This window comes from Argiope bruennichi, chromosome X2, assembly GCF_947563725.1.
Source record: "Argiope bruennichi chromosome X2, qqArgBrue1.1, whole genome shotgun sequence".
Classification (NCBI taxonomy): domain Eukaryota; kingdom Metazoa; phylum Arthropoda; class Arachnida; order Araneae; family Araneidae; genus Argiope; species Argiope bruennichi.
Genome location: NC_079163.1, coordinates 99,030,340 through 99,058,103, shown reverse-complemented (window position 1 = coordinate 99,058,103; position 27,764 = coordinate 99,030,340). Strand labels below are relative to the sequence as shown.

The window sequence follows — 27,764 nt, the reverse complement described above, 5'->3', positions numbered from 1 at the left end:
AATTATTGATTGCATTGGTTTATGTATGTAGAGGTATCAAAACACAATGAATATAGCTTTGTAGAGGTGCTTCCTAAGATAATGGCATGAAATCAGCCGAATCACCACGACATATAATTTCGGTATCTATAATCGACTTAAAAATAGCTCCCACAACGAACAGCTCATGCACCTACTACACATACAGAGGTAGGATCCGTCGTTATCAGCGTTGGACGCAGAAGAACACTATCACCTTTATTGTACCTATCTAGAAAGCGAGAATCTACTATTGAACCAGCGACTTATCCCATACCTGAAATGCCCACCAATGGGTTCTGGAATCCAGATAAGGCAGTGCGCCAAGTGAAATTGATGTTTTAATATCAGGTGACATTCACCATCAAGTTTACCATAAGAGAGCAATTTAAGCAATCTCAAATTACAATAGAAATCTAGTAGGGATTGCAATACCGGACCAAAATTTCAATACCGGTATTCGGTATTTTTTAGATCTTAATACCGGGATACCGGTTTTAATACCGGTATTAGAAATTTTAGACAAAGAAAGAAAACACAGGTGTTTCTTTGTTTTATTTTCCAGTTTTATAAGAGAGTGTAAGTATCACTAAAAATAATATGTAACTAATAAATTATAACAGTATATAAAGAATCACAAAAAAGTAAAGGAACAACTTATTTATTTAAATCACAAAAAAAGTGTAAATATCACTATTCAGTCAGTGGTACTATTACTAATTTTTGAAATGTGATCTTAAAATACATGATGCATCCATTGTACTGTCTTTAAGCCTGAAAAGTAATTTTGTGTGAAAATTACCAGCTATCGAAAACGCTCTTTGTGCACCTACGCTAGTTGGTGATACTGTTAGCAATGCGCGATATACTTTTTCCAAGTATTTATTTCTAAATCCCTCATCTTCAAATAAATTGATTTCTCGTCGGATAGTTTTGGATATAGCTGATTTCTATATTGTATTTTGGTTCGTTGAATTTTTTTTTATTTATTTATCGCTAATTCTAATTTTTGTTCAAAAGACAATTCCTTTTCCCTATCGACATTAGTGTCATCATAATCTTCGATAACTAAACCTAATTTTGAATGTGGATAGGTTTGTGGGTAAAAAATTAAGAAAATTTACTATAAACTTAATTAGATTTGAATTGATTATTTTCTTTTCTTCTTTTTCATTTTTATTTTTAAAATCATTATAATTATGTAAATACCGTAAGACATTTTCTATTTCGGAATGCCTTTCTTCTATGCGATTTTTCAATATAATATATAATTCTTCAGATAGTGATGTGTGCTGTTCTTTCATGACTGCAACATGAAATTTATTGTTGCATTAGCTGTTAATAAATTAAAATCTCTCCGACATAATGCCTCTATAGTCAGTTTTATTGGAAGTAGAGATGATATAGTTATGGATATTAAGTCGAATTCACTATCTGAAAAATTAATTTACAGGTTTAAGTCGATTATTGCTTTTTGGGTTGGATTTCTAAATTTCAAAAATCGTTCCATCATTTGGAGTAAACTGTTCCAACGTGTCTTAGAATCTATTATTAACATATATTCTGTTTTATTTTCAGCTAGTATATATTTTTGTAATATGACATTTTTTGTAGGGGAAAGTTTAAATATCTTAACATTTTTTCGAACTTTATAAATTATAGGAAGCAATTCTTGATGGGTTAATATTTCATCCTCATTAGCAATATCTTCTTCAACAATTACATTGTCATTATCGTCATTGTCAATATCTCTCTCACTCTCTTCAATGCCGGAATCCGAAGTTTTTATATCCACAGTATTTGGATTCTTCTGTTCTTTATTTTTTTAGTATAATACATCTATTACTCCTAATTGAATTCCATGAGCATAGCACAATTACTGATTTGCACCAATCAACTTTCCCACTTTTTTTCATAACTGTTGCTCCATTAGTTGTTATGGATACAATAGCTTCTATCAGGGATAATCCATGTTTCGCTAATTTAGATTTAAGAAATTAATTAAGCCATTAATTAGCTAATTTCGTCCATTAGCGAGACATAAAAACCAAACATATTTTGCCATGTTGGCGATCCTTGAACATATAGTTGAAACAATTTAAAAAAATTCTAGCAAATACCGAAAAACCGGTATTTAAACTTATGAATACCGGTATTACAAAATTGTGCAAATGGCTCAAAATACCGGTATTCGGTATCCCGGTATACCGGTATAGCAATCCCTAATATCTAGTTATTCAGATTAATTGGGGTCATACCCGATCTGCATTATAGAATATCAGGATTTTTGGATAACTGACCGAAGGAAGGTTATTTTTTAGAAGGAAAAAAAACGAAATTTGCTTATGATGTATTAATTTAATGACCACAAAAATGTTTCCTTATATTTTTTGTACTTAATACTGGTTTAAGATATCATGGTTTGAGCATATAAGTCAGATATTTCGCAGTTCTTTCTTGTTTTCATTCGGAAAGATTTTGTCAGCGTATTATCTTTTTCCCTCAAAATGATCATGATAATCGAAGTCTGATGAATACATTTGGGAATTCAGAACTACAATTGTAATCACAAGATCGCATACCAAATTTCATTTACCTAAGTTGCTACGCTTTTGAATTATTACATTTAAGTATTTGAAAAGGCACAGATCAACTGATGGTCAACCCCTTAACGCATGTGATTCCAAATTTGATGCATGCTTTAGATACTAAATTTGTACGATAAATTTATCTATATAGGTCTCATTTTGTATTTATCCTGCTCACTTATATTCGGATATCCGGACAGACAGACTTCCTCTGAATGAATTTCGTCCAAAATCTGATAGAAAACTATAAATTTGAAATAGATACCATATACCAAATATCATCCATCTAGCTCAAAGCTCTGTCTAGCTCTATCATGTTCAAAGATAAATAGACATAATTCCAAAAATGTGTTTTTCGGATTTAGGGAGGTATGAAGTGTGGAGATTCGACAAAAATTCGATTTTTTGATAATTACAATTTTCACTCTTTGCATACTTCGCATACGAGAAAGTAAAAAGTGCAGGATCAATATAATCCGATTAAATTTTTTGAAGAATTATAAAACCTTCTGTTTCCACTCCTTCTTCTACAGAAAGTGGAAAGACTCATATAACAGATTCCGCTATAACGTAACGTCACTTGCCCTACTATTTTCTCAAAATTGTGCGCCATTATTGCTGTAAGCGCGATCCAAGGTTGCGATTTATTGGAGTTCTACTGAGCTGGTTCTGGAACTTTTTGAAACACTGGCGCATAATTGCACAGATAATATTTAATTCTTTAAAATAACGCCTCAATGCAACATTATAAAAATCCAATCAGATCAGAAGAGTCACTATTTTAATTGTTCATTTACTTTTATTAAAATTATTTTTATTCTTAAGACTAATTTGCTCATTTCAATATCTTTAAATCGTTTATATCCTGTGTTTTGAAATAATATTCCATAGTACATAAAAAATAGAAATCGAGAAATTTTTACATGTATTCAAAATGTTAACTATCCATTATCCCCTTAAATGTGATGTCTGAGTGTAGTGCTTATATCAAATAACCACATTTTTCAAGAATTCAGCTAAAAAGTCATTCACAGAGTTTATCATTCAATGAATAAATTTCGTAAAACCCATGAACATCTACAGATTCTTAGTTGAATCAATACAATAATATCTTTCCAAACCCAAAAACGTCATATAATAAGATAGCGGAAAAATTAAATAATTTGGAGGGGGGGGGGAGAATAGAGATGAATCCGACAAAAGAACATTTCGCGTTTTGAGTGACTGTCAGAATTTCATGGCTCAAGAGACAGGTTTGGACATTCGAAGCTCAACAAATAGTGATATCAGGTTCTGATATTAGAAGTCAGCGGATACAATAAACTTCCAATATATAAATTTTTTATATATTTAAAGTTGCAGTTGAATTTTTTGCAGTAAATTTTTTGCATCGCTTTTTTATTGTTAAGAAGTAACTGTAAATGATTTGGAGAAAATTAATAAAATATTATAAAACTACAGAATATTGCATGAAAGCATGGCATTTATTACTATTTTTCTGTTTAAAAAAATACCTATTTTATTACTGTGCAATAATCTCGGTGTTTGATTTCGTTAAAACAGTAATTTTTTTTTTTTTTTTTTTTTTTGCTTCAACGGCAGCACTTTTTCTGCAAAAATATTAAGAAATCAATACAATTAGCAAGAGCCGATTCATGATTCATTAGCAAGAGCTGAAATAAATATAATTAGCATGGAGCTGATTATAGACAATTATAATAATTAGTTTGGAGCTGATTATAGATATCGTATAGATAATTTTTCCATGCAGAATTTTATCATTATAAGCATTTTTGATTGGTTAGAAAAATCAGTAAATTAAAATTGCCTGAGGTATTTGTAAAATCTTAACTTTCATAACTAAAACTTTTATGCGCATGGAAAATATTAAAGCATTTTTCATTCCTTTCTTTTCAGAAGCTCTCGAAATTTTAAAATATACCCCAGAGAGCTTCACGATTAAGTTGTAATTTTGAACACAAGGCAACGAATCAAAACAAATTCAAGTTTATAAAGCTACTAGTACTCTGTTTGTCAATAAATCATTAAGTCACCTAATATAAGTCAATGATTTACATTTTCAGTAAAGCTATCTTCAGATTTTTTTTTAATTATGATACACAACCCCATTTAAGGTCGTGACCTATAAGTTATATGACCATGGAGCAGAAGATTGCCCTTTAATTTTCTCTGTTTTGCTATTCATTTATCTCTTCATTTATGGAGATATTTTTAGAGAGTGACTCTTTATTTTAACCTTTAATCGTGACGAAGGCAACTTTGCTGATTTGATTTTGGGTGAAGAAGTCTCTATGTGTGTGTTTTTGTATATTTATATTTATATCGATCTTCTATCTCCGTCGGCCTTCGCCTCTCTATGTCACACGTTTCCCGTTCGCCTCGGTCAGGATTTCCTCTTCCGGTCATCTTAAACATCGCACTGCGTTACACTGACCAGCTGGTTTAACCACACCCTGAAGAAATTTAACCACCGATAAAAAAGAAATTTCACCTCAACTGTTTCCGACCCAAACGATAAAAGGAAATTCTCGGTGGGTAGTTCAGGCTTATCGTCCCTAGTTAAATTTTCATTAACACCAGTTATTTTTTTCATTTCAGTCTCAAATTCTTTTGAGACTGAACTTGTACAAAAACTTTTTATATTTAAGAAATGATATATAAGAATGACTTTTTTTATATATAAGAAAAATAGATTTTTGTTATCTTCTATTTTTAATAAGAAATTATCAATCGAAATTTTGTTTTTCATAAATTTAATGAATATTTAGAAAAAAAATGCCATATAAATCTGCAAACAGTTGAAATATGACATATTATAGGCTGGTTGGCATGTACGCACAGACTTCACATTAAAAATAAGCTCGCCGGTATTAATACTACAATGGCCCAAATAGCGTATGATTTTTTTTTATATTAGCGTGTTTAAGTTTACGTTAAAAATTCTCTCTTTTAATTAATTGGAAGTAAAAGATTCTTTTTAAGTAACTTCTAAAGTTTGAATTATGGGAGGGGGGGATGTAAGCTTCCTGTTAGATATATAACTGCTTAATTTACACTAGCATTGAAACATTCTGATATGATTTATCCGGTATTAAGTATGCTTTAAAACCTCGTCTTTTTATGAGGGTGATGTTAAACAATTTTATAGAATCTCTGAAATGTTCCATCTTAATATCTTTAATACTGAAGAAATATTACTGTTGGGGCTCTATGTTAAAAATTGCAAAGTTCTTCAATAACCACGAGTTAATTTTATTATTTCTAACACAAGGCCAAAATAACAGTATTGGCTACAGTAAACTGATATAACACCAGTCAAATACCCAAGATAACAAGAAATTATCTGCAGCATTTTTGTAATCTCATCAACATTAGGTTGAATCCAGCTACGCAATAAAAATCGATTATTTCCCTCAAAATAGTGACATTTGTGCTTTCTTGCATAAATGTCGTGCAAAGAATAATAAATTACATATTTATTTATCTCTTTCATTTAAAATGCAGCAATCAAAATATATTTTCTAAATGCAATATTTTTAATTTTACAATGAAAAAAAAAATTCCTGCTTTTAAGCAGTCTTCTTGATTTCTAATAATAGATGCAATCCGTGAATATAAAATTTCATTCAGGTAATATTTATTACTGATTTTGCTCATATATGCTCTTTAATTTTTCATCTCACAAAATGTCAGAGCAGGAAGGGACTTGAAAATAAACGTCAGGTAAAAATGTTGCGCAGTTTTTATCAGAAATATCTTCCATGTGGAGAGCGAATGAAATTAATAATGCGATTTCTCTTGGTATTTACAAGTTTTTGTTGGATTTCGTCCTTTCCATCGGAGGATGGGAAGCCCGTAGCATCACTGTCATCTTATTGCTGGAAAACTGACTATCGTATCTTATATGCAACTTTAAATGCTTAGCTATCTGCGAGAACATTGAACTTTTTATACATGTCTGACCATGGATTTATCAAAATTGCAAAAGCATTCTGTGAAAATGGATATCCGCATTTTTTATAAGTTTCATGCGTATTTCGTAATGCGGCCTTCCTACAGTTCGTTCAATGGGATTTCAGATATTCTCGATGATATTTGAGTCGGGCGATATAACCGAACTAAGTTTAGCATCAGTTTAGTTTTAGTTATATTAACATCCCGTTTTAAAGCAACACTTGGGCTATTTGGGTACGGGACGCGTAAATCTGAATCGTGATCAGATGACGAGGGCAACACCTGAACTAGCATCTTCACTTCAAACTTCCACACCACACCAGTGGAAGGATATTTGGCTCCAACATGGTTCTCCGCTTACACGGTGGTTATGCGGTGGAATTGGGTCTCGAATATGGAACCCTCCGGTCCCGAAACCAAGATCTCACCACGGCCTCAACTGAATTTGGCAAGATTTCAAACTTAAACTATTGATATTCTAATCATAATAATTCCCAACAAATCCCAATTATAAACGATTTACACTTATCTTCAAAAAGCTGTTTGACTAAGATGGAAATATCCCCCTTCCCCTTTTTTCTTACCTGCTGGCACCACCAAGACATGTGACTAATTGATTAGGTTTTTAAAGCGCAAAAATCAAGTTTAACAATTTTGCATCAAGTCACAAAATATTTACTTAAGTCAAATTAAGTAAGTTACTCTAGTCAAGGTATTATTAAAGGCAATGCTATTACTCTGAAAATCACGATAAAAAACTTGAAGCCACGAAATCACTATAAAAGATCCACGGAAGCAAGATTACAACGAAAAAGGTATCCAAAATCACTTAGTGGCAATAAAATGAAATGATCTTATATTCAGAATATCTCCTAGCAAATCAACTAGTTTAAGTCATTGGAATACACTATTCTTAAATGGTTAAAATTAATAATTTTTCTAAATATGTATAATAGATAAAATTGCATTTCATGACCTGTATATTGGTGGAGGTTGTATCCTTAACAGATGATTATATGCAAAATACATATGATCAATTCTTAGTCTTGTCAATTTTATAGTCGTTTTACTGTTAAAATTTGTAAGTTGTAAACTTAGAATTGATGGCTGCATGCAATTTAATTTATTATGGACCTGATCGTCCCAAACTATCTGCCAAATCTTTTGGAATTAAATTCTGTTCGATATTGTTTAGATATAAGAAGCAGATAATGTGTAGATATATTTCAGAAAAAAGCTGCTTTGTCAGCTTTTTTAATTTATTGTCTACATATTCTAGGATCGAACAAAAACTTATATTATAGCCGTTGTCTTTTAAAGATAAAATTAGATTGAAGCATACAATACTAACGGGTGACTGTGCTTTGATGCATACAGAAGTGTTTCGATGGAACTTTTATGACATACGAGTATTTTAAAACTCTTTGGCACTTTAACTGATGACGTTCTTAAGTGATCTGTTTTTAAAATTCTGAGATTGTCCTTGCAAATATTACTATTTGCAACTAGTTTGACATTTTAATTTGAGAAATACAATCAAAATGTACTTATCAGCATGCATCAATAACCAACGTTTGAAAGTTTACGAATGTAACTTTTATGTCAGCATATCCTTTGCAACAAACTACTTTTAAGTTCAGTAGTACACATTTTTTAAGGTCTAGGTAATATAAAGTTTGACATGAAGGGTCTACTATTTTATGGATTTTGAGTTCACTGCTGAAAACTGTACCTAAAAGTGTTTATCGACAAAACTGAACCGATTCCAACTTGTTGCGTTAGAAGTTACTTATATAATGAAATAATGTATTTTGAAAAGAAGGACAGTTAAAAAAATTTCATAATGTTTTGTTATAATAGCCACATTAAAAAATTTGCAATTGCACTTTGGTTCCCACCCATATAATTTAATCCATATTTTGTCACTATATTTGGGAATTGATAATGACGAAATTTTTTTTCTATTAATATATTTAAGCAGTTACAACAAAGGTTTAAAATGAAAAGTCAGACATGGGAAGATTGTGTTTTTAGATTTGATTTCATGGGTGTGATCATCCGAAATGAAAAAGGGATGGGCCAGATAGTTTTCTACGTTCGAAGAACTCAGTCTAAAATTGAAGCTAACTCTGATCACGTGATGACTGATTTATCCTTGTGACGCGTAGTTGTTGAAATATTAATAGATTTTTGTGTATATGGTCGATTTAATTTTTGATAAATTTATATATAAAAGGTGATATGGATTTCAAGTTTCACGAAAAATAAAATTTTTTATTTAAAATAAAGAACATTTATAAGCGTATATATAAAATGATAAAATATCATTAAAATTTTCTTGTCATACATATTCACAATTTGCTTAAACTTGAATTGTTGAATTTTTTTTTCACTCAGATTTATATTATCTTGATATTTACAAAAATGAAGAGAATTAAGTGAATAATTAATGTTTTTCATCCATGAGATCCTCAAAAATTAAATAAAATAAATGAGATTACAAATGCAGATTTTGAAAATCATAAAGTGGCATTTCGATAAATTTAATTGGAGTTGGGAATAATTTCTTGTAGATTGGTGGATAAATTCATATTTCTCGATCAATTAATAAAGTAACATTTATAACAGCAAAAAACAAATACATTAAATTTAAAAAAAAAATATTTGGAATATCTTTAAATCTACAGTAATTTTTAAATTCTATGTGCAGTGTAATATGTTTATTTCATAAAACTGGTTTGCTGGTTTGAAAAGTCGCATATTTCCTCAATTTTCATTTTCTTGTATGTAGAGTATGCAGAGAAAAAGCAATGTAATTTTTTTAAAAATTCATTTTCCAAGGGGTTTCTGCTTTTTAAATCTTCTTTGTCCGTAAAAATATTTTTAAAAATTAAATGTGTGTTTTCCTGTATGTCCATATATATGCTAATACGGAAACGCAAATACTCATCTAGCTAGATTAGTTTTCGAAATTCAGCATGTAGTTTTCACACCATTATTAGAGCTACATCAATTTTTGGATTAATTTAACTGCGAAAAGAAAGTATTTTCTTAAGCATTTACGGCATGTTCACAGAGCTATAAGGCTATTTAGAAAAATGCATATTTATATTGATTTTTATATTTTATTTCACCTTATTTTTTATGAAAATATTATGTATGTTCTTAATTATTGAGTTTATTCATTTGCTCCTTGTCATCTTGTTCAGTGAAATACATTCAGTTATTTATTATTAATTTATCATGGCTATAATTAAAAAGATGTTTTAAAAACGTGGGAAAAATTATGAAAAAAGAACACGGGAGTAAAATTAAAATTATTGTGCAGGGTGCTCAGATTCCACTAGATAAACTGCGCAGAGAGAGAATTCTCTCTCTGAGCGCATAAAAATTGTCCGAAGACACATCTCTACGATACTTAGAAAGATGCAGAAGAAAAGTATAAAGTCACATCCGGTGTAGAAAATGTTTTCTTAAATCTCATAAAACTGCAAAACTGCTGAGAAACCAAATTTTAAAAAATAAAAAAAAGACTGAATATCATAAACTTAAGAAAGGAGAGCAGTTTAAAAACGCATGTATCTTATGCAAAGGAACAGCCGTCATTTAGCTCGCTTTAAAATTATGGAATACCGGAGTTGTTGTATTGGACATGGAGATCCAGTTGTATAACCATCTCGATCACCTGATCTGACCCTTTTGGAAATTTTTCTATGATGTAATCTGAAGGAATTAGTATATTGAGACCAAGTTACTTTAGAAAGAAAGTTCTCGTATGCATGCTGCTTTCACTTATTTCGACATTACAATGTTAGATCTTGTGAAGTCACCAATTTCATGTCGAGCTCGTAGGCCTTGAAATAAGTGATAATTATTTTGAGAAGTTACTTAGGTAAATACCTTGCCTTATGTAAGTAACGCTGTACCTGTTTATATTAAAGTTTTATTTAATCGAATGTGACATTCATTTTTCTCAAAAACGTCTTTCATTTTCTTCGCATATTCTTTGCACAACGCTTATGTACTCAGAGCGAGAATTCTCGTTTTTCCCGGTTGAATGATAAGAAGCAATCATTACAACAATTTTTAATAAACTACTTTCGAAGCAGCACAGACAATTTTTTGATGTTGATGTTTTATACCCATAATTCATACTTTTTCGCACTATTCTCTCAGGTGAATAATAAAAGATAAGATTTTTATAATGATATTGTTCACTATACGTGGAATATTAATATGTGCTACATTGTAATGTAAGCAAGCCAGTGCCTCTCTATTTCGGTATGGAATATTAAAGTTCAAATCCCAATTTAACCACATTCGAATTCTCTGTATTTGCTTTTATCATTTCTATTAAACTGCTGATAAAGGAAATCATTCATAGCATTTATAATTTTTTCATGTTCTTAAAAACAGTACAAAATATTTGTGTGTTTATTCGTGCTTGTATATTTAGTTCCACATTTAGAGAGCTTTCTTTTCTTAAGAGAATCTAAGAAAAATTCTGACTAATTTAAGAATAAGAGCTTTCAAAAGTTAATGTGTCGCTGATTTCACCAAGAAAATTTTCTGATTAAAACTCTCGCAAAGAAAGCCAAAGCTTGCAATCTGTTATTTCAAGGTCGAAGAAACACTGAAATTCCAATTTCAAAACATTACAAACAAAGTGATATCGGCCATTAACGCAAGGTAAAGATGTTTTGACATTTAGGACCTCTATAATTCAGATAATTTCGGGTAAAAGGTGAAGCAGAATCCATTTACGTTCAGAATTTATTACGCTGTCTGCAATAGCTGTCGCGAAACCCTATCATTTTCTTCCAAAAAATAAATTATCTAAGTGTTGTTCTGTTTGATGACACTTTTTTTCATTCACATGTCAAACGATGCTCCAGATAATCTAAAAGCCTTTTTTAGATAAAAAATTATTAGAATTTATTTAAAAACTCATTGTTTTTAGAAATTGGAATGTCACCTACAAATTTGATAAATTTATAAGTTTTTGTATTTAATATCATGTAGATCATTCTTGGAACCTCTCGTAATAGTTGAAAATTCAGTTTTGATGGTGATTTGAGTAGCACCCAATAACTTTAAGATAATATTGGTTGTAAAACAACGACTTAATAAATTGATGACCGATTATAAACAAAAATTGTGATCTCAGTTATTTTCGTGTGCACTACATTGAACTGATTATGAACTAAGAAGTTGCACGGTAATATCAATATTCCAAATTTTTTTCTACTAAATCGAGATTTTCTCACGCTTTTAAACGATTCTAACTAGTTGAAAAGTAAGATGAAGTGAATGAATCCAATATATTTATAAAAAAAAAAGTGCACTGTTCTGTAGCAGCATTTAAACGAAGTCTTAGCATTTAGATTACATGTGGACAAAATTGCCAAGGTATTTTTAAAAACGGAAATTTTCACTCTTTCCTATTTATAACTTAATGGATAAGAATTTTATCTAGAATTCACACATGTTGTAGAATTAAAGAGCAAAATAAGAAAATGGTGTTTATTTATTTATTTTTTACATACATTTTTTTCTCGGAAAATAGGAATCTTTATGATCTGTTGATAAGAGTGTCGCTCTAGCCGATAAGCAAAGGGGAAAGAATTCTACTTATTTAGTAATCCACACTGATTGTAAGGAAAAGATTAATCTTTTCGGAATTTTTGGTAACTAAGATTAAAAAGAAAGCAATCAAATGCCTAAAATATATTGAGAGTTATTACATTTAAATTCACATATTTTATATGATATTTTTATTCTCGTTTGCTTTGTTTTAGTAAATAATGCACCTCTCTAAAAACATAGACTTAGTCAACGTCCTATAATGACATCCTTCAAAATGCCTATCTTCTTAGTTTTTTTTTTCCTATTCTTCGTGTGTACTGAGTAATATATTAATTAGAAGATGATTTTTTGTACTCGTTGATTTTCTTTGTCTAAGTTACCAAAGTGTGAGCGAGATTCCAGCAGATCCCGAGAAAGTCACTCATCTTTGATTATTCTACTCTTTCATATCTTGAGGTGAAAGGTGAGGTTGAAAAAAGAAGCTTTAGAAGTGTCACAAAAATTATCATAAGATTTCCCTGACTATTTGCACCAATGAATTTAAATTAATTGCGTAGCTATTATGCGAGATCCTTAGTAATAATGTATATAAGTTATCCGAAATTTCATATTCTAAAAGCTAGAAGAATAACACACACTGAATCTGATTTTATTTTAACAGATTTCATCCAAAATACTGCAGAGAAGACACTGTTTAATTGGAACATGTGGTTGCAAATTAGTTAAGTCAGGAATCAAATATAATCTTGATATTATATGCAGACAGAGCTTGTACATCAAGATTAACTGGGTCTATGATAGAATCTATTACAAGATTATGTTTAATTTGTGATTCTTGGCTGTGTTTCCAACCACATGTTCCATGAAGAAAATTGTTAAATTTGTTGTGGTTTACTCCCTTTGATGCTTGGGCTGTGAATCCTTGGACCTCTTATATAAACATTTTGTCTATTATTTAAACATTGTTAGCGAACGTACTTATTTATATCCTGAATTTAAACATTTTTTGGCGCTTTGACAAAGATAAAAAAATTTAGGGGTAAAACCAAATGTTAAATTTTCTTCATTTCGTTCATTGCATTTTACAGTAATTGTGTTTGTATAAACGCGAACGAACAGACATGAACAAATTTTCCAATGATGGATTTTATCCAAAATTCTACAGAGAAGACACTGGTTAATCAGAATGTATGGTTGACAAAAATATACAATTTTTGTGTGCAGTTCGGAAACAAAATTTTATCACTTTAACTCTTAGCGTTTCTGAATTATTGTGTTCACACACTGACAGATCGTTCTAATTCCAAAAAGTGGCTTGTAGGAATTTTAAAATGTAATGTCAAACGGGGAATTTTAAAATGTATAGATTCTTCAAAATATGAAGATCAAATTTTTGACGATTATAATACTTTATCTTTATATGCTTTGTATGCGAAAAGTAAAAGTAGTATATTTTGCAATTACTTTTTTCTTTTTTCAGGTAGATGTAGAAAAATTGGAGAAAGCTGATTCTTCCAAAAGTATAATTATTTTTTTAATATAAATTATTTACTAATGGGAAAAAAACGAGAACAATTAGGAAAATTTAATTTAAATTTGGGACACCTTTTCAACAGAACGGAATTGAAAAAGTGTAAAAATTTGGGATTATCTTTGATAATCTGTGATGTCTAGCCACTTTGATCGGGTGACAAAAGTTGGGAAGGATAATTCAATTTTATTTCACTTAGATTTAAAAATAATTTTCCTATCTAACTTCTTAAAAAATTAAATCTTTTTAGTATGTTTCCATAATGCCAATTTACTTATAAGTTAAATACAGGACGGATTCCAAATTTAATCCATTAAAGGACATAATCTAAATGTGTCATATTTTTCCAAGCAAGGGACAAACAACGAAAATTCGGAGCCTTCTAGATAATCTGAGAGGTGTTTTTACTTCAGTTCAGATTCCTTTTTTTTTTTTTTTTTTTTTTTTTCTCATTTCTAACATCGCTCAAGTACTCGATTCTTTCAATTTAAATTTTTAATACGTCTCGTTATTAGAGAAATGAGAGTAGAGGACAGTGTTGTTTCTTTGACTATGTTTGTCTGAATTGGCAATGACGAAAAAATTTGAAAGTTTTTGTGTTTAGTACAAAGATTAACCATCAATTACTTAATTTAACTTGTTGCTATTTTAAAGTAATGTTTACTTCGGTAAATAATAATTTTTATCTGATGTCCATACTAAAAAGTCAATATAATAAACATTATCTTTTCCCTGGAATTTTTTCATACATTGAAAAATTATATTAGTGTATGAATATTATCAAAAGCCTAATAGTTTTTTTTGTCCAAACTCTGATTTTTTCTATTTCCAACCAAAAATGAGTTATAGAAGTTTACAAGTGGAAGTTTACTATATTGTAACTTTGACCACCATGATGTATTGTTCCTTTTACCAGGTCAGAGGTACAATATTTCTTATTGAGAGAAAACTAGAAATGTTTCATCCAAAATCATTTTCTCAGATTTTGATCAAGATGGTAATTCTGTTTTTGACCTCTATCATACGATCTGTCGCAAGAAATTTTCATTCAAATATTGACCATTGTCTTGGTGGCTAGCAAATATGTATTGACACTCCGATGTAAATTTTCTCTTTTTATTTCTCTGTGTATTAGAAGTTTACTCTTGAAAGAAATATTAATTAAAATTTGTTTGAGTTTTAAACATATTTCAGTCTATTATTTGATATACGATATTGCGCAATAGATTTTAAATGGTTTAATCTTTAGATTACTTTTTGTCTACGATCTTTTTTTTACGAGATTTTTCGACTCACATTAATTACTTTTTGGTCTTTAGATTACTTTACCAGACTACTTTTCTTCAGTCGTTTGAGCACTTTATTATTTATATCATATCAAATCTTGAAACATCTGCACTGTGACTCTTTGACAACCATGAACTCACGTAACTATTCCTTTAAAATTCCTCAGTTCAAAATCCCAATTCCTTAAAAAATATTTAAAAGGTTAAAATTGAAATTTGTGGTCTTTCCAGGTATGCAACAAATGCAAAATTAAACAGAATTAAGATCAGCATTCGCAAAAAATTGTGAACTTACATACGAAGCCAATACAAAATTAACATGAAATTACTTTGAATTAGTCAAAAAATACATCATTCAGGCCTATTTGACAAAAATGCAATAGAATATACAAATCTTAAAAGATTTTGTATAATGTGTATTAATATTTAATATACATTTAATAATACTGAATTTAATAATGGATTATTTTTGTTGTTAAATACGCCAAAAAAATTTCTAATGAATGAATTCAGATTGGCATCAGGTGCAACTTAACATATGCAGAAAATGTGCCACTGAATTTTAATATTACTTAGAGTGGTGTCAGCATTTAATAAAGGCATCTACAAACTTGAATCTTCAACAGTTTTTGGTAATTCAAGGTTAAATTACGTTATCGTTAAGATTGGTAAAAAAAACAAAAATAAAAAAAACAACAACCCTACTTTGTTACATATTCTGAAGAGTCAACCATTTTGAAGGTGACATTGATACCGAGGATCCAGTTTTTCGACTTAAAAAATGTTGGATGGTATCTCGTGAACACCGTTTGACATATAGATGTAATAACAGAACTATGTCACCCATTAAATAGATCTTTCACAATTTGGGTGAAATCGAAAGTGTTTTGAGGCAGCTTCTGAATTTTTAATGGAATCAATTTCAACATTTATCAAAATTTATCAGAATTATGGATATTTAAGTGTGAAACTCTATTATACATGTTTTAATGACCGATACCATAGGATTAGAAATTTCAACTGAAGCTGGAAGTTCTTATTGAGATCTGACTTTCTTTCGGTCTTGAAATCTTAGAAATCTGTCTTTCACAAGACAATTTTCAAAACACTGCAGGAAATAATTCTTTGGGAATGACTAAGTAAAATTTCCATTTTAGTGTTCTGTAATTTAAATTTTTCAGAGTATTCCGATTAGGAATACAATCTGAATTGGAAATAGGTGTGCATCAAATTACTTTTGTTTTAAAATTAACGTTTTTTCACCAAATGTCTCGTTTCACACATGTGTAAAACTTCGGTCAGATTTTATAAAATGCTAAGAAAATCTCCACAAACTCATTAATTCTGTACATCTGAAAAAAAAATTATTTGAAATATTTAAGACGACTTTTTATGTTAACATTTCTACATAGAATTGCATTATTTGCTACTGGAAATTTTGATGACGAAATACGTGACTTCCTTTTCGTACCGCTCAATTATGAGGCGGTTAAAGCCTTTGTTCAATTTAATACTCATCCGTTCTGCATAAAAAATAGACTATATGTTGCAGTATATAAAGAAAATGCTTATATTGTTGAAATATTCTAACTACCAATCCAGGTTTGAAAGTTTAATTTTGAGGAACTTATAATAAAAAGAACAAAAAATTCAGATCAATGAAATAGAGAATGATACTAAATTCCACACAAATAATTTAGTTTGTAATTTAATATTACTATTTATCGTAAATAATAGTAATATCGATATACGAATATTACTATTATATACGTATATCGTGTATAATAGTATTCTAGTTTTAAATTAAAATCGCATTCCACGGATTTGTGAAAACAATGCAGAAAACAGACTCGGATAGTTAAAATTAAATCTATTTTAGAAAAAATTTTAAATGTATGCTAATTTTTTTTTTGCAGTGAATACTGGAATAATTGCATTAGTTAATTGTCTTGAAAACTTTAAATCAGTCATTTCTAATAGTTTTACTTCTGTTCTTCCTTCATTTATGCATCATTTTATCATCAACGGGAATTGAAAGTCTGGAACAAACTGCATTTATTTGTTATTCTAATAATAATTGATATTAATTTGATTAATATTTTCCTTAATGTGAGCTCTAAAGTGTAATAAACAACCACAGAAATATATTGATTATCTGCGAGATTACAAAATGTGTCATTATTAAATGACAAACACATTTTGGGAACTAGATTTTTTTTTTTAAATGCGTTAAACGATTATTAATGATGGCCATAAAAATTATTTTTCAGCTATAATATCTGCATAATTTTGGCTCCCACATTATAATTTATGGAGATTTTTAGTTGCAGAATTATAAATAAAAACATTCGAATAGTGACTAAATCATTTAATAAAAAAATTACAAAAGAAAAAATAACTAATTGATAGTTTATCAATTAATTAAATCAAAAATTAACACACATAACTTCACATGAGTTTAGGGTTTACTAAGCGTCGCTTTCGGTTTGGGTCAAAATAACCCTATTTTTAAATTATCAGAATACAATTAATTAAGAATAGAATTACTTAACTGTGTTAAGTAATTATCTAATTAAAACTATCATTTTTTAAAGAACTTTGCATAAATTCTAAATTTTTCTTCACCTTCCATCTAATTCTAATATGCAAATATGGGAAGGTAGAAATTATCAGGTCACAAAAATTCATGTTTTTCCCCACAAAATAACGTAATTTCAAAAATAAATAGATGGAAGGAAGACTACAACCTGTTGAAAAATGTTAAATCACGTTTACGCTTTCAAATTAGCAGACTTAGAATAGTTTTAAGTTTTAATTTTTTTTAAAAAATCTTGTTCTGAATCGATATAACCCATGGAATTCAATAATTTCGTCTACACATTCAAACTAGAAGACTCAAGTCGGTTTTAAATCTTTTTATTTTGTTTTGGGAGACAAGAAACCACAAGTTACTGCATTTTTCATTTTCAAATTCAGTAAATAAATGATTATTGTGTATGTATCCTATGCAATATTAACTGGCTTCGAATCATGGTTGGAGGAGTTTAAGTTGGAGTTTCGATTCGCCAGTAATAATAATAGAACGGAAAAAAATTTCTCCTTTGTTATAAGTCTGATAATCGCTAATTATACAATTATCGAAATTATCAATGATTGATTTGCATAAATTTCAAGTCAGAGTTGAAGCGCAACAAATCGAATCACACCGTCTATCAGTTAAATTTTTGCGAATAAATTTGCTTAGTCTGAATGAATATTAGAGTGACATTGATGGCACAATTTAATAACGAGTTGAATTTTTTTTTCGGTATTTGTGTGATTATCTGAATTTGTAAATGAGGAATTATTTCATTTGATTTGACCTACCTTATCAATAATTTTATTATTTTAACTAAAATTGATATAAATATACAGTATTTTGATTTATCACGGGCGGAAGAAAGCTTTTGAGATACTCTATGAATATGGGAGGAGGAGGGGGGGGATTGATTGTGATATTTGAGTTCCGGAATTTTGGATGTTTAATCAGTGATTTATCATACAGCTGGCATGGGCGTCTTCAAAACAAATCTGGACAGGCTAAAGGTTGATTTGTTGATATGGCAGATAATCCCTTTCATTTGAAAGGATGTAATTAACCCTTTTGTTCAGTTATCTTTTCAATGAAATAATGCTACCATTTAATAATAATAAATAATACATGGACTGCAAACAAAACAGGAAGTTTTAAATCAGAAAAATCTGTATCATATTTATTTACATTAATTATTTATTTCGCATTTATTATTTTCAGTTTAAAATAAATAATTTTTAGGATAAAAAAGAAACAGACCTATATTAGAGCGAATAATCGAAATAGCAATACTTCTGGACTTTGCTCAACGGGACTGAATGGAATAAATTCATATGCAATAGCCGGTCTAAATGTCATCTAAAATCTAACTGCATTCTTTCTTAACCCTTTCTAGGGCCGTGGGAAGTATGCTTCCCACCAAATGTATCAATCTTTGTATGAAATTATGTAGGTTGGCATAAGTTCTGACAAATTTTTTTAGTAAGTCAGAAACTTAGATGCTTCAGTTCTTTATCTCAGACTAAACGATGTGTCTTGATTTGTTACTTAATTATTAATTAACCAAATTAATTAATTAATCAAATTAAATTTATCTAATAAGCTAAATGAATCCCTTTTCTTATTCTAATTTCAAGCCTATCCCATTCATTCCCATTTCATAAAAATTCACTGATTTTCGGAATTATACCAATAATAACTTAAAATTTATTTTCAATGATCCCCCCTCTCCCATTATAATAATGGAGTATCACAGAAATAATTGCTTTGCAATACAAAGAATAGGTGCTTTCATGATTGGAAAGAAGAAACTGGTCCTTTTATTTATAAATTGATACTTTTGTGAGAATTTTGGTATGACTATTAAATAAGATATTGGTATAAATACAAAATGTTTTGCTGCAATAATTTTTTTTATCTTGATCTAAAATGAGATGCTTTGAGCGAAAAAAATCTCCGAAAAAAAGCATTGTAAGAGCAGTTGATGCATATTAAGTATGTAAAGACTCAATCTTATTCTCACGGATGTTACCGTGGAAGTATATTCTAAGATATCTTTTAAATCACATCTAAAAAAAATCCAGAATTACGAGGCCTATCCCCAGAAGTCTTGTAACTTCAAAACAGGGGGTAATGCTTAATATTACCAGTACTGATGTACTTCCTCAGCCAGTACCTCATGTAAGCTCATATATAATATTGACACGATCACAGATGAATCAATATGTTTAGCTAAACATGATGATTCATCCTAGAATGCCTAATTCTTTCTTTCTGATTCTTCAATACTTGTAATCAAAAATAATTTTGAAAATCGACTTGGCATGACATTTCCTCAAAATTTTCTAAATTTATTCCTTAAAATTTCTAAATTTATTCCATATCTTCGATACTAAGGAAAATATTTTTGTTCAAAATTAGATTGCAAAGATTTATACTATATGATAATGAATTCCGATGGAAAAACATGTAAAAAGTTCTATTTAGGCTTAATGTTTTTTTTTTTTTTTTTTTTTGGAAAATACTACTTTTCGGATATTTTTTTGTTTAAACGAAAGTTTAATATGAAGAGTATGAATTTAGGAAAAAAAATGCATTCCATTCAGTGAGTTGGCTATAAAAAAGTTTAGATACTTCAATGAACAAATTTATTTTCAAATGAATTGACAATCAGATTATTATTATTGAGTTCCTTTTGATTGAGTAAGATTTAAGCTCTCAGCAGATATAGTTATTATTAAAAAAAAATTTTAAGGTATCTCAATTATAAGTAAATCTATCAATGATTTTAAATGATTTGACTGTTTATCCCTTTTTTTTGTTTTTAAGTTTACATTTTAATTGTGCTTATTTCTTACGTCCTCGTATGCGAATTATAAAGGAAAGTATTGTAAACCTCAAAAATTTCGAACTCAAAATGCTGAATCTCTATGTTTCAGACCTCCTCTGATGCACATATTTGGCCTTATGTCTGTCTATCAGTCTGTGAACACAATAACTCAAAAATGCTTTGAGCTAGACGGATGAAATTTGGTAATATACCGAAATAACAGATTTCGATCAAATTTTGAATGAAATCCCTTCGCTCGTAGTCAGTCATAGTCTGTTTGATGTTCGATTACAAGTGAACTCAATATCTCCAAATGCAAAGAACTAGGTAGATAACATTTGGTACATAGATTTAGCTTCTAAAATATAAATTTTTATCAAATTTTCAACGATATATGTAAAACAGCTGTATTTTTGCATGCATGTAAACACAATTGCATTCAAAAACACATTCTCACAATAGATTCAGTGAAAATATTAGATTTATGCCAACCATCTGTATTTCGTAACTATCTTTCGCTAATTCAATGCAATGCAAAACATTGTGATCATACCCAAGGTTCATTATTTTATGTGGGGGGAGAAGGTATAAGATCTTAATTGGAGAGTATGCTGGTTTGATTGATAATCAAAGAATTTTAAAATAAAAAAAAGTTTTGCAATCTGTGCAAGAACTAATGGGATACAAATTTATAAGATTTGTTTCTTAATGTTAATTTTATCTTTATAGAAATTTAGAATTATTGATTTTTTACTTTGAATCATTTTCCAAAGAACTAAGTCCTAACATTGAACTTTCCATTCAAGGCTAATTTTGTGCGAAGGGGGGGGGGGGGATCCTAAATTTCTGTTGGATTTCAACTGGTTTGGGCAGAAGATTACGACATTTAGGTCAGTCTAACTTAAGAGGAAATAAGTGCAAATCGGGTTGGAGAAGGCATGCTCATTTTTCATAGAGAAAATTCTAGATCTACCTCTTCCATTTTTATAAATCATTGTATTTCAAAATGATTTAATACATTATTGATGAATTATTGCACCATATATAATTATTAAAAAATTATTGATTGTCTATTCGAAGTGAGATCCCTTAGGGGATGTTAAAAAAATGTAGGTTGGTTGACAGAAAAAAAAAGAAACAAAAATTCGAAAAATATAAAAAAGTAAAATAAGAGAAGTTACATTACATATAAAAATGAGTAAAAAAATTAATACAATTTTTTTACATATTAGCCTTACCCTGATCAGTGATTTATATTTGTACCATTAAATTTTTTCTAATTAATTCTGAAAAATTACTAATTTAATTAATAAAGTGTATATTTTTTACTTCAAGAAAGGTATTTTATTTACATCCTTTAATAGCTTAGTAGTTATTACAAAAAATAAATTTGAAACGATGTTATCTCCTTTTCTTGCTAGGAAAATTTTCTGTTTAATAGAAACAGAGAAAGTAATACTGTTACAAAAAAAAAAAAAAAAAAATTACGATTATTTCAGAAAAATAATTTTTTTTATTATTACCTCAGGAAGTATGTACACCTAATAATTGAAGCTTTACGTTGTATAAACGAAGTACTTTGTCATTGCAATGTAATAAATAAATTCGGATTGTAATGAAACAATGTATAAAATAGAAATATGTAAACGGTTCTTTACTATATATGCAAATTTAAACTGCAAAAATTAGTATATTCGTTATTAGATGCTTAAAGTTTTGGAAATATGGAATGTTGAGACTATTTTAAAAATCCAAGTAATTTTTGCAGAATTTCATTTGATTAAAAAAATAGCATTTTTCAGTCATTCTACCTTATCAGTGTCCAGCATGAGAAATTCCTCTGGCAGGCTACAAAACAAATAAATGACATTTCACCCTCATTGTCTCTTAGGTTTGGAAGAATCATTGAATGATTGTACGAAACATCAATCAATCAATATATATAAAATATGATATTATATATTAACCCTTATGTTCATTTTGTATAGTATACCATACATACAACTTTATAAAAATATACTACCACTATAAAATAATTTTTAACTTAGTTTTATTAAACACATGACATTTTTATTTATTTTTTATATTTACATTTTTATAGCATATATTTATTTTTTATAGCGTAAAGAAGCTACCTATATATATATATATATATATATATATATATATATATATATATATATATTTTGCTTTTCTTCAAAAAAGCAATCTTGCCATGATAAGGGTTAAGTATTAATAGGCATTAAGATAACCCTATGAATAAACATTTTCAATTTGTTTCATTTTGGTTCTGATCTTATATAAACAAAAGGAGATGGATCATTCTTAATAAGTTTATAGTCAACCGATTACTGATTTTTTTAAAAATAATATGAATTTCAAATTATTTCAAGATAAAAATCCTTCATACATGTTGAAAATATGCTTGATAAATTATAAAATAAATAAGCTTGATAATTATTTTAATAAGTCTAGACCTTGATCAAACCATAAAACACTTTTGATAAACGCATAAGAGGTGATATCAGAATTTAATGTTCAGATACAAAAATGAATTAACTTATTGGATTTAGATGCTGAACGCTATGATGCAAAATTATCTTTTTTTTTTATTTATTATTATTTACAAAGGCTTTGCACATTTGTGTAATAAAATGCTAGGAATGCAGGATGAAAATTTAAACTTGAAAATAATTTTTATTAAATTAACTTATTAAAATATTTAACAGTTTAGTTTAATAATTTATCATATTAAACTGTTTCGTTTAATATTTAGTCAAGTTTTATAATATTAAATAATTAATTTAATACTATAAAACTTTTCATTTTCAAGTCAAATAAAAATAAGTAAAAGCTTTATCTATATATTAATAAATTCTCCAAAATTAATTGAAAAAAATCCAAAATAGTGATGATACCATAATGATGACGTAGTTTAGACTAAAGGGAAATTTACAAAACATTAACTATCACACAAATATTAATTTCTGTAAATTAATGGTTCCTAAAAGTACTCTTACATTTGCTATTTTTGTTCTAATATATTCTGTCAAATACATTATTTAACAGAATAAATTAAATAAAAAACAAACTAATATAAATAATTTGTTAAACAAATTTATAAACTTATATTGTCTGAGACAATCATTATGCACAATGTTAATAATTGGATTCTTATTGCATCTAAACGTTAAAACCAAAATAATTGAGAAATAATTAATATAAACAAAAAATCAATCATGATCGAAGGCATACAGATTTGTAAAAGGTGATCATTGCTGGTGATTTTTCTTATTCTTACGAACATGCAAATTTCGACCACTAGCCTTTCCCAAGATATATTGATAATACGGAATACAATGATTAAAAAAATACAATGCTATTCCACAAAATATATGTTGAAATTAAGTAATCCTGGTTTTTAAAAAAAATCTCAAACTTAATTGAAATACGAGGGGGAAAAAACCATATAAATTATTACCATCGTTGCTGCATATCATTGATTTCATGTATGATGTGTGGTTAATTTATTACTAGGAAACTTAATTTTGGTCTCAGTTAACTATATAATACAGAAACGTTTTATGACCATTGATTAAAATTTGACCAAATGATTTTTATTTGCTACTAGCAGGATACATAAAAACAAGTAAAAGATTCGAAGAACTTATTTTAACATTTAAAATACAATATCTTTTTTATTATTCAGGCTTTGTTATATTTACGAATTTTATAAAATATATTAATTAGAAATTATCATCATAGAAAGTACTGCTTTCTTTTCAAAAATTCTACGTTTCAAATCATCAAATCAATTATTAATTTCTAAGAAGAATAATTATTTTGCAAAGTAACTGATTGCATTAATAAATTTTTAAACATAGGACCCTCTAAGTAACATGGCAATGTTACAAACATTTCAGAATATATTTATCACAAAGAAAACTTCATTTAAATTTTACTTAGAATTTCACTTTCTGTCATAAAAATAACTGAAAAAAATTGCCTATAAATATTTTTGCTTCAAAAATTTCACTTTTAAGTCACGAAACCTATTTATGGTTTCCTTTTTATATTTTTTAAAAATTAATTTTTCAGGTGTATAAAAATAAATAAATTGATAAATGGCATATTTTTTAGCACTTCTACATTAAAAACATTTTAAAGGTGGATTTTTACGGCTGTAAAGACTTTGTTTTTCTTTTTCAATTTAACTTTCAGAACTGCACACACAAGAACAGAAATTGTTTACTCACTTTCCATCCGGCTGAACTGTTGCTCTCTGCTTGATCACTAAAAAAAGGTATGTTCCGGATCATCCACTCATAAATCTGGGACAATGTCAATCTTTTTTCCGGTGAGGCTTCAATGGCCTGGGTTATCAAGTCCGCATACGAACGACTTCCCCATGGATTCTTCCGATTCAGCTTCTTCGGATTGTCATTCGGTTGTTTCTCTTCCATGGCGAAACTCTTTCTGACGTAAGGACCTGTTTTGACAGTAGGACCATAGATGCCATCGTATTCCATTACCAGCCACACGTTCCTTCCTCATCAAGTGAGGAGAATCATTGTCCACTGATCTTCATGTCTGGATAGGTCCAAGCATAGCATTTCTTCGAGAGTCGTTTGCGCATGCCTACTGGACACTCCTTTAGAAGATGCTAAGATAAATATTGCACCGCTTTATTATTGGTTGTTACGAATTTTATCTTAATAACAATTTTGCCACTCCCACTAATAGAGATTTTTTTAAAATTTCCTTCGCATTTCTTTCTTTTACATTTCTTTTTTCTTGTCTTTTTTTTTACCTGTGAAATTAAAGTTTCTTTTTGTAACTACGGTAGAAAGAAGAGGGAAATAAAAAGTCATTTTTATTTTATTTTTTATATTTTACTGAATAGGCATCATGATCAAATTAATGCAAAACGTGTGAAATTCAAAAATTTGTACGTCATATTTCATTTACGGTAGTTTCTAAATTTTATTAACAGATTTTTTACCATTATACAGTACAATTTATATTTCTTCTTCCATTAAATAATTAAAACATAAGATTCTATTTATTTAATGGTAAAAATCATAATCAGAATATTGTTTACGATTGCTAGGAATCAAATGTAATGTTAATAAATTATTTCCATTCCAATTATGAGTTAAATAATCTGAGTGAAGAAATGCAAGGCTCAAGGAACACTTTCCAGTTTTCAATAATTAAATGAATATTTTTAATTATTAAATCAATAATCAATCTAAATTTACAAACATGTACTTTTTGATTGAATTCCTTTTAATTTTTATTTCATAATAATTAGAATCTTCAGCGAACCATAAAATCAAAAGGATTATGCATGGAATATTCAAATTTTAAATATTATTTTATTATTTTTGGGTGGCATAAAAAGATTACGTCTAGAAATGGAGACATGAAATGCTAACCGATTACGATTTCTTGTTGATATTTAAAACATTTTAATATTAAAATTTTTAATAAGCTGTTTACTAAATAAATATAAAATATTTTTTTACAGCTTGAGAAAAAAATTAAAAATATATTTTTAAGTAAAAAATTATCAAATATCTAAATATGGAATACTTAAAAATTTGGAAATGAATAATAATTGATGTGTTTTTACATTAATAAAAGTATAGTGCAATATAATATATTCTAGTTAATTGAAGGAACATCTATAATAGAATAAAATATTAAATCTAGTAGTTTATAGAGAACAGACAATTAATATATAATGTTATCTTATTTTTACAAAAATTGAGCATATAACTTCTACTAGAGTTGCTAGCACATTCTGTGTTGCCTCATTCTTCATATAATAAACATTGGATCTATTCTTGTCCTTTGATTTCACCAAGAACGTTTCTGGTTTCAAAATGCTTCATCGAAATTTGCTTTAGGGATGTATAGTGTATATGGTTTATCTTAACAGCTGAATGAGCTATGAGAATCCTCATTTGATTTTTCTTAAAACCGTTTTTGCATCATCGCTTTTCAGAAGATTGTTTGAAAATGTCAAAAGCGGAATTCTTTTCGATATTTTTCACTCTACTAGCATTTAGCATTTATCGTTTATTGGACATTTGTTTCGAAAAATTATAAAAATGAATTCAGAAATCGATAACTGGATTGATTATAAAAAAAGCCTCAAAAAGTGCCCTACTAAGCATTATAAACAATGCCAACCCTAGAAATAAAATTAAATATATAAATAGCCTGGAGAGGATGATTTAAAAAAATTGCACTTTCCAAAAATATATATAAAAATGTTCGTTACGAAAATGTGGTGACAGCTGCAATAGGACAGATAGCATTAAGGTAATGACAACTCAAAAGGAAACTTTTCATCTTGTTTCTATTAAGTTGCAGCCTTAATAAAGGGTAAACTAACTCCTTCCATATTTGTGGTCCCTTCTCTAATCAATAATTTTCCTAAAAATAACAAAATGAAATTATCAAGTTATGTAGTAAATAAATACATGGTATTAATCAATGTAAAAAAAAAAAATCCTAGACGCTCAAGTCTCTTCGTTCTTTAAGTTCATGAATGTTTGAACGAATATCCCGTGAAAGTGAAATGAAAATGTTCATGACTACTCTAGATGCCTTTTAATAAATTTCTATATTACGAAATTAAATAGGACTGAACATCCAAAGCAATAAAAAGAAAAGAATTGGGATGATGGAAATGAATGAATAATTAATCACTCGTCCTTATTTCAGAATTTAAATTGGAAAAAATTAGTTCTACATTGAAACTGATCTTCTAAATTTCCCTAATACTTCTTTTTCTAATTTTATTAAATTTAAAAAGAACTGAAAACTCCATAAAACTGTATAAAAGATTTACTGGGCGGGTATTCAAAATTCGTCTTACTAAAAATTAAGGGATGTAGAAAACATAAATATCCCAAATCAGATTGGAAAGTACTTCACAGGAAACAGTAATGAATTTCCGATTGGGCCTAGTTGCCTAAGGTCATGCATGCAAATCGATTAAAAATATTATCAACCCAAATGCCAATTAACCCTTTCAGAGGCCGTGGGAAGTATGCTTCCCACCAAATTTTTCAGTTTTTGCATGAAATTATGTAGACTGGCCCAAGTTCTGACAAATTTTTCGATTAGACAAAAACTTAGACATTTCAGTTCCTTATCTTACATACAATGGTGTATCTTGATTTGTTTCTTAATTACTAATTAACCATATTAATTAATTAATCAAATTAAATTTATTTAATGAGCTAAATGAATCACTTTACTTAAGCCAATCTTAATCCTAAAACTATTTTAATATATCATGACTAGCAAAAAATGGCCTTTTAAAGGGTTAAATAAATGTGTGGGAAAATGCAAATTTTATGAA

At 28.6% G+C, this 27,764-nt stretch overlaps 1 protein-coding gene across 1 annotated transcript in view; it reads right to left on the bottom strand.

The window, feature by feature from the left end:
* Window positions 1–24,953, bottom strand: part of LOC129959628 (uncharacterized) — a 37,645-nt gene extending 12,692 nt beyond the window's left edge. Inside the window, exon 1 of the mRNA XM_056072496.1 lies at window positions 24,643–24,953. Within this exon, the coding sequence (XP_055928471.1) occupies window positions 24,643–24,915 (273 nt within the window). The 5' untranslated portion in view covers window positions 24,916–24,953. The remainder of the gene's footprint in view (window positions 1–24,642) is intronic.
* Between the last annotated feature and the right edge of the window lie 2,811 nt (window positions 24,954–27,764).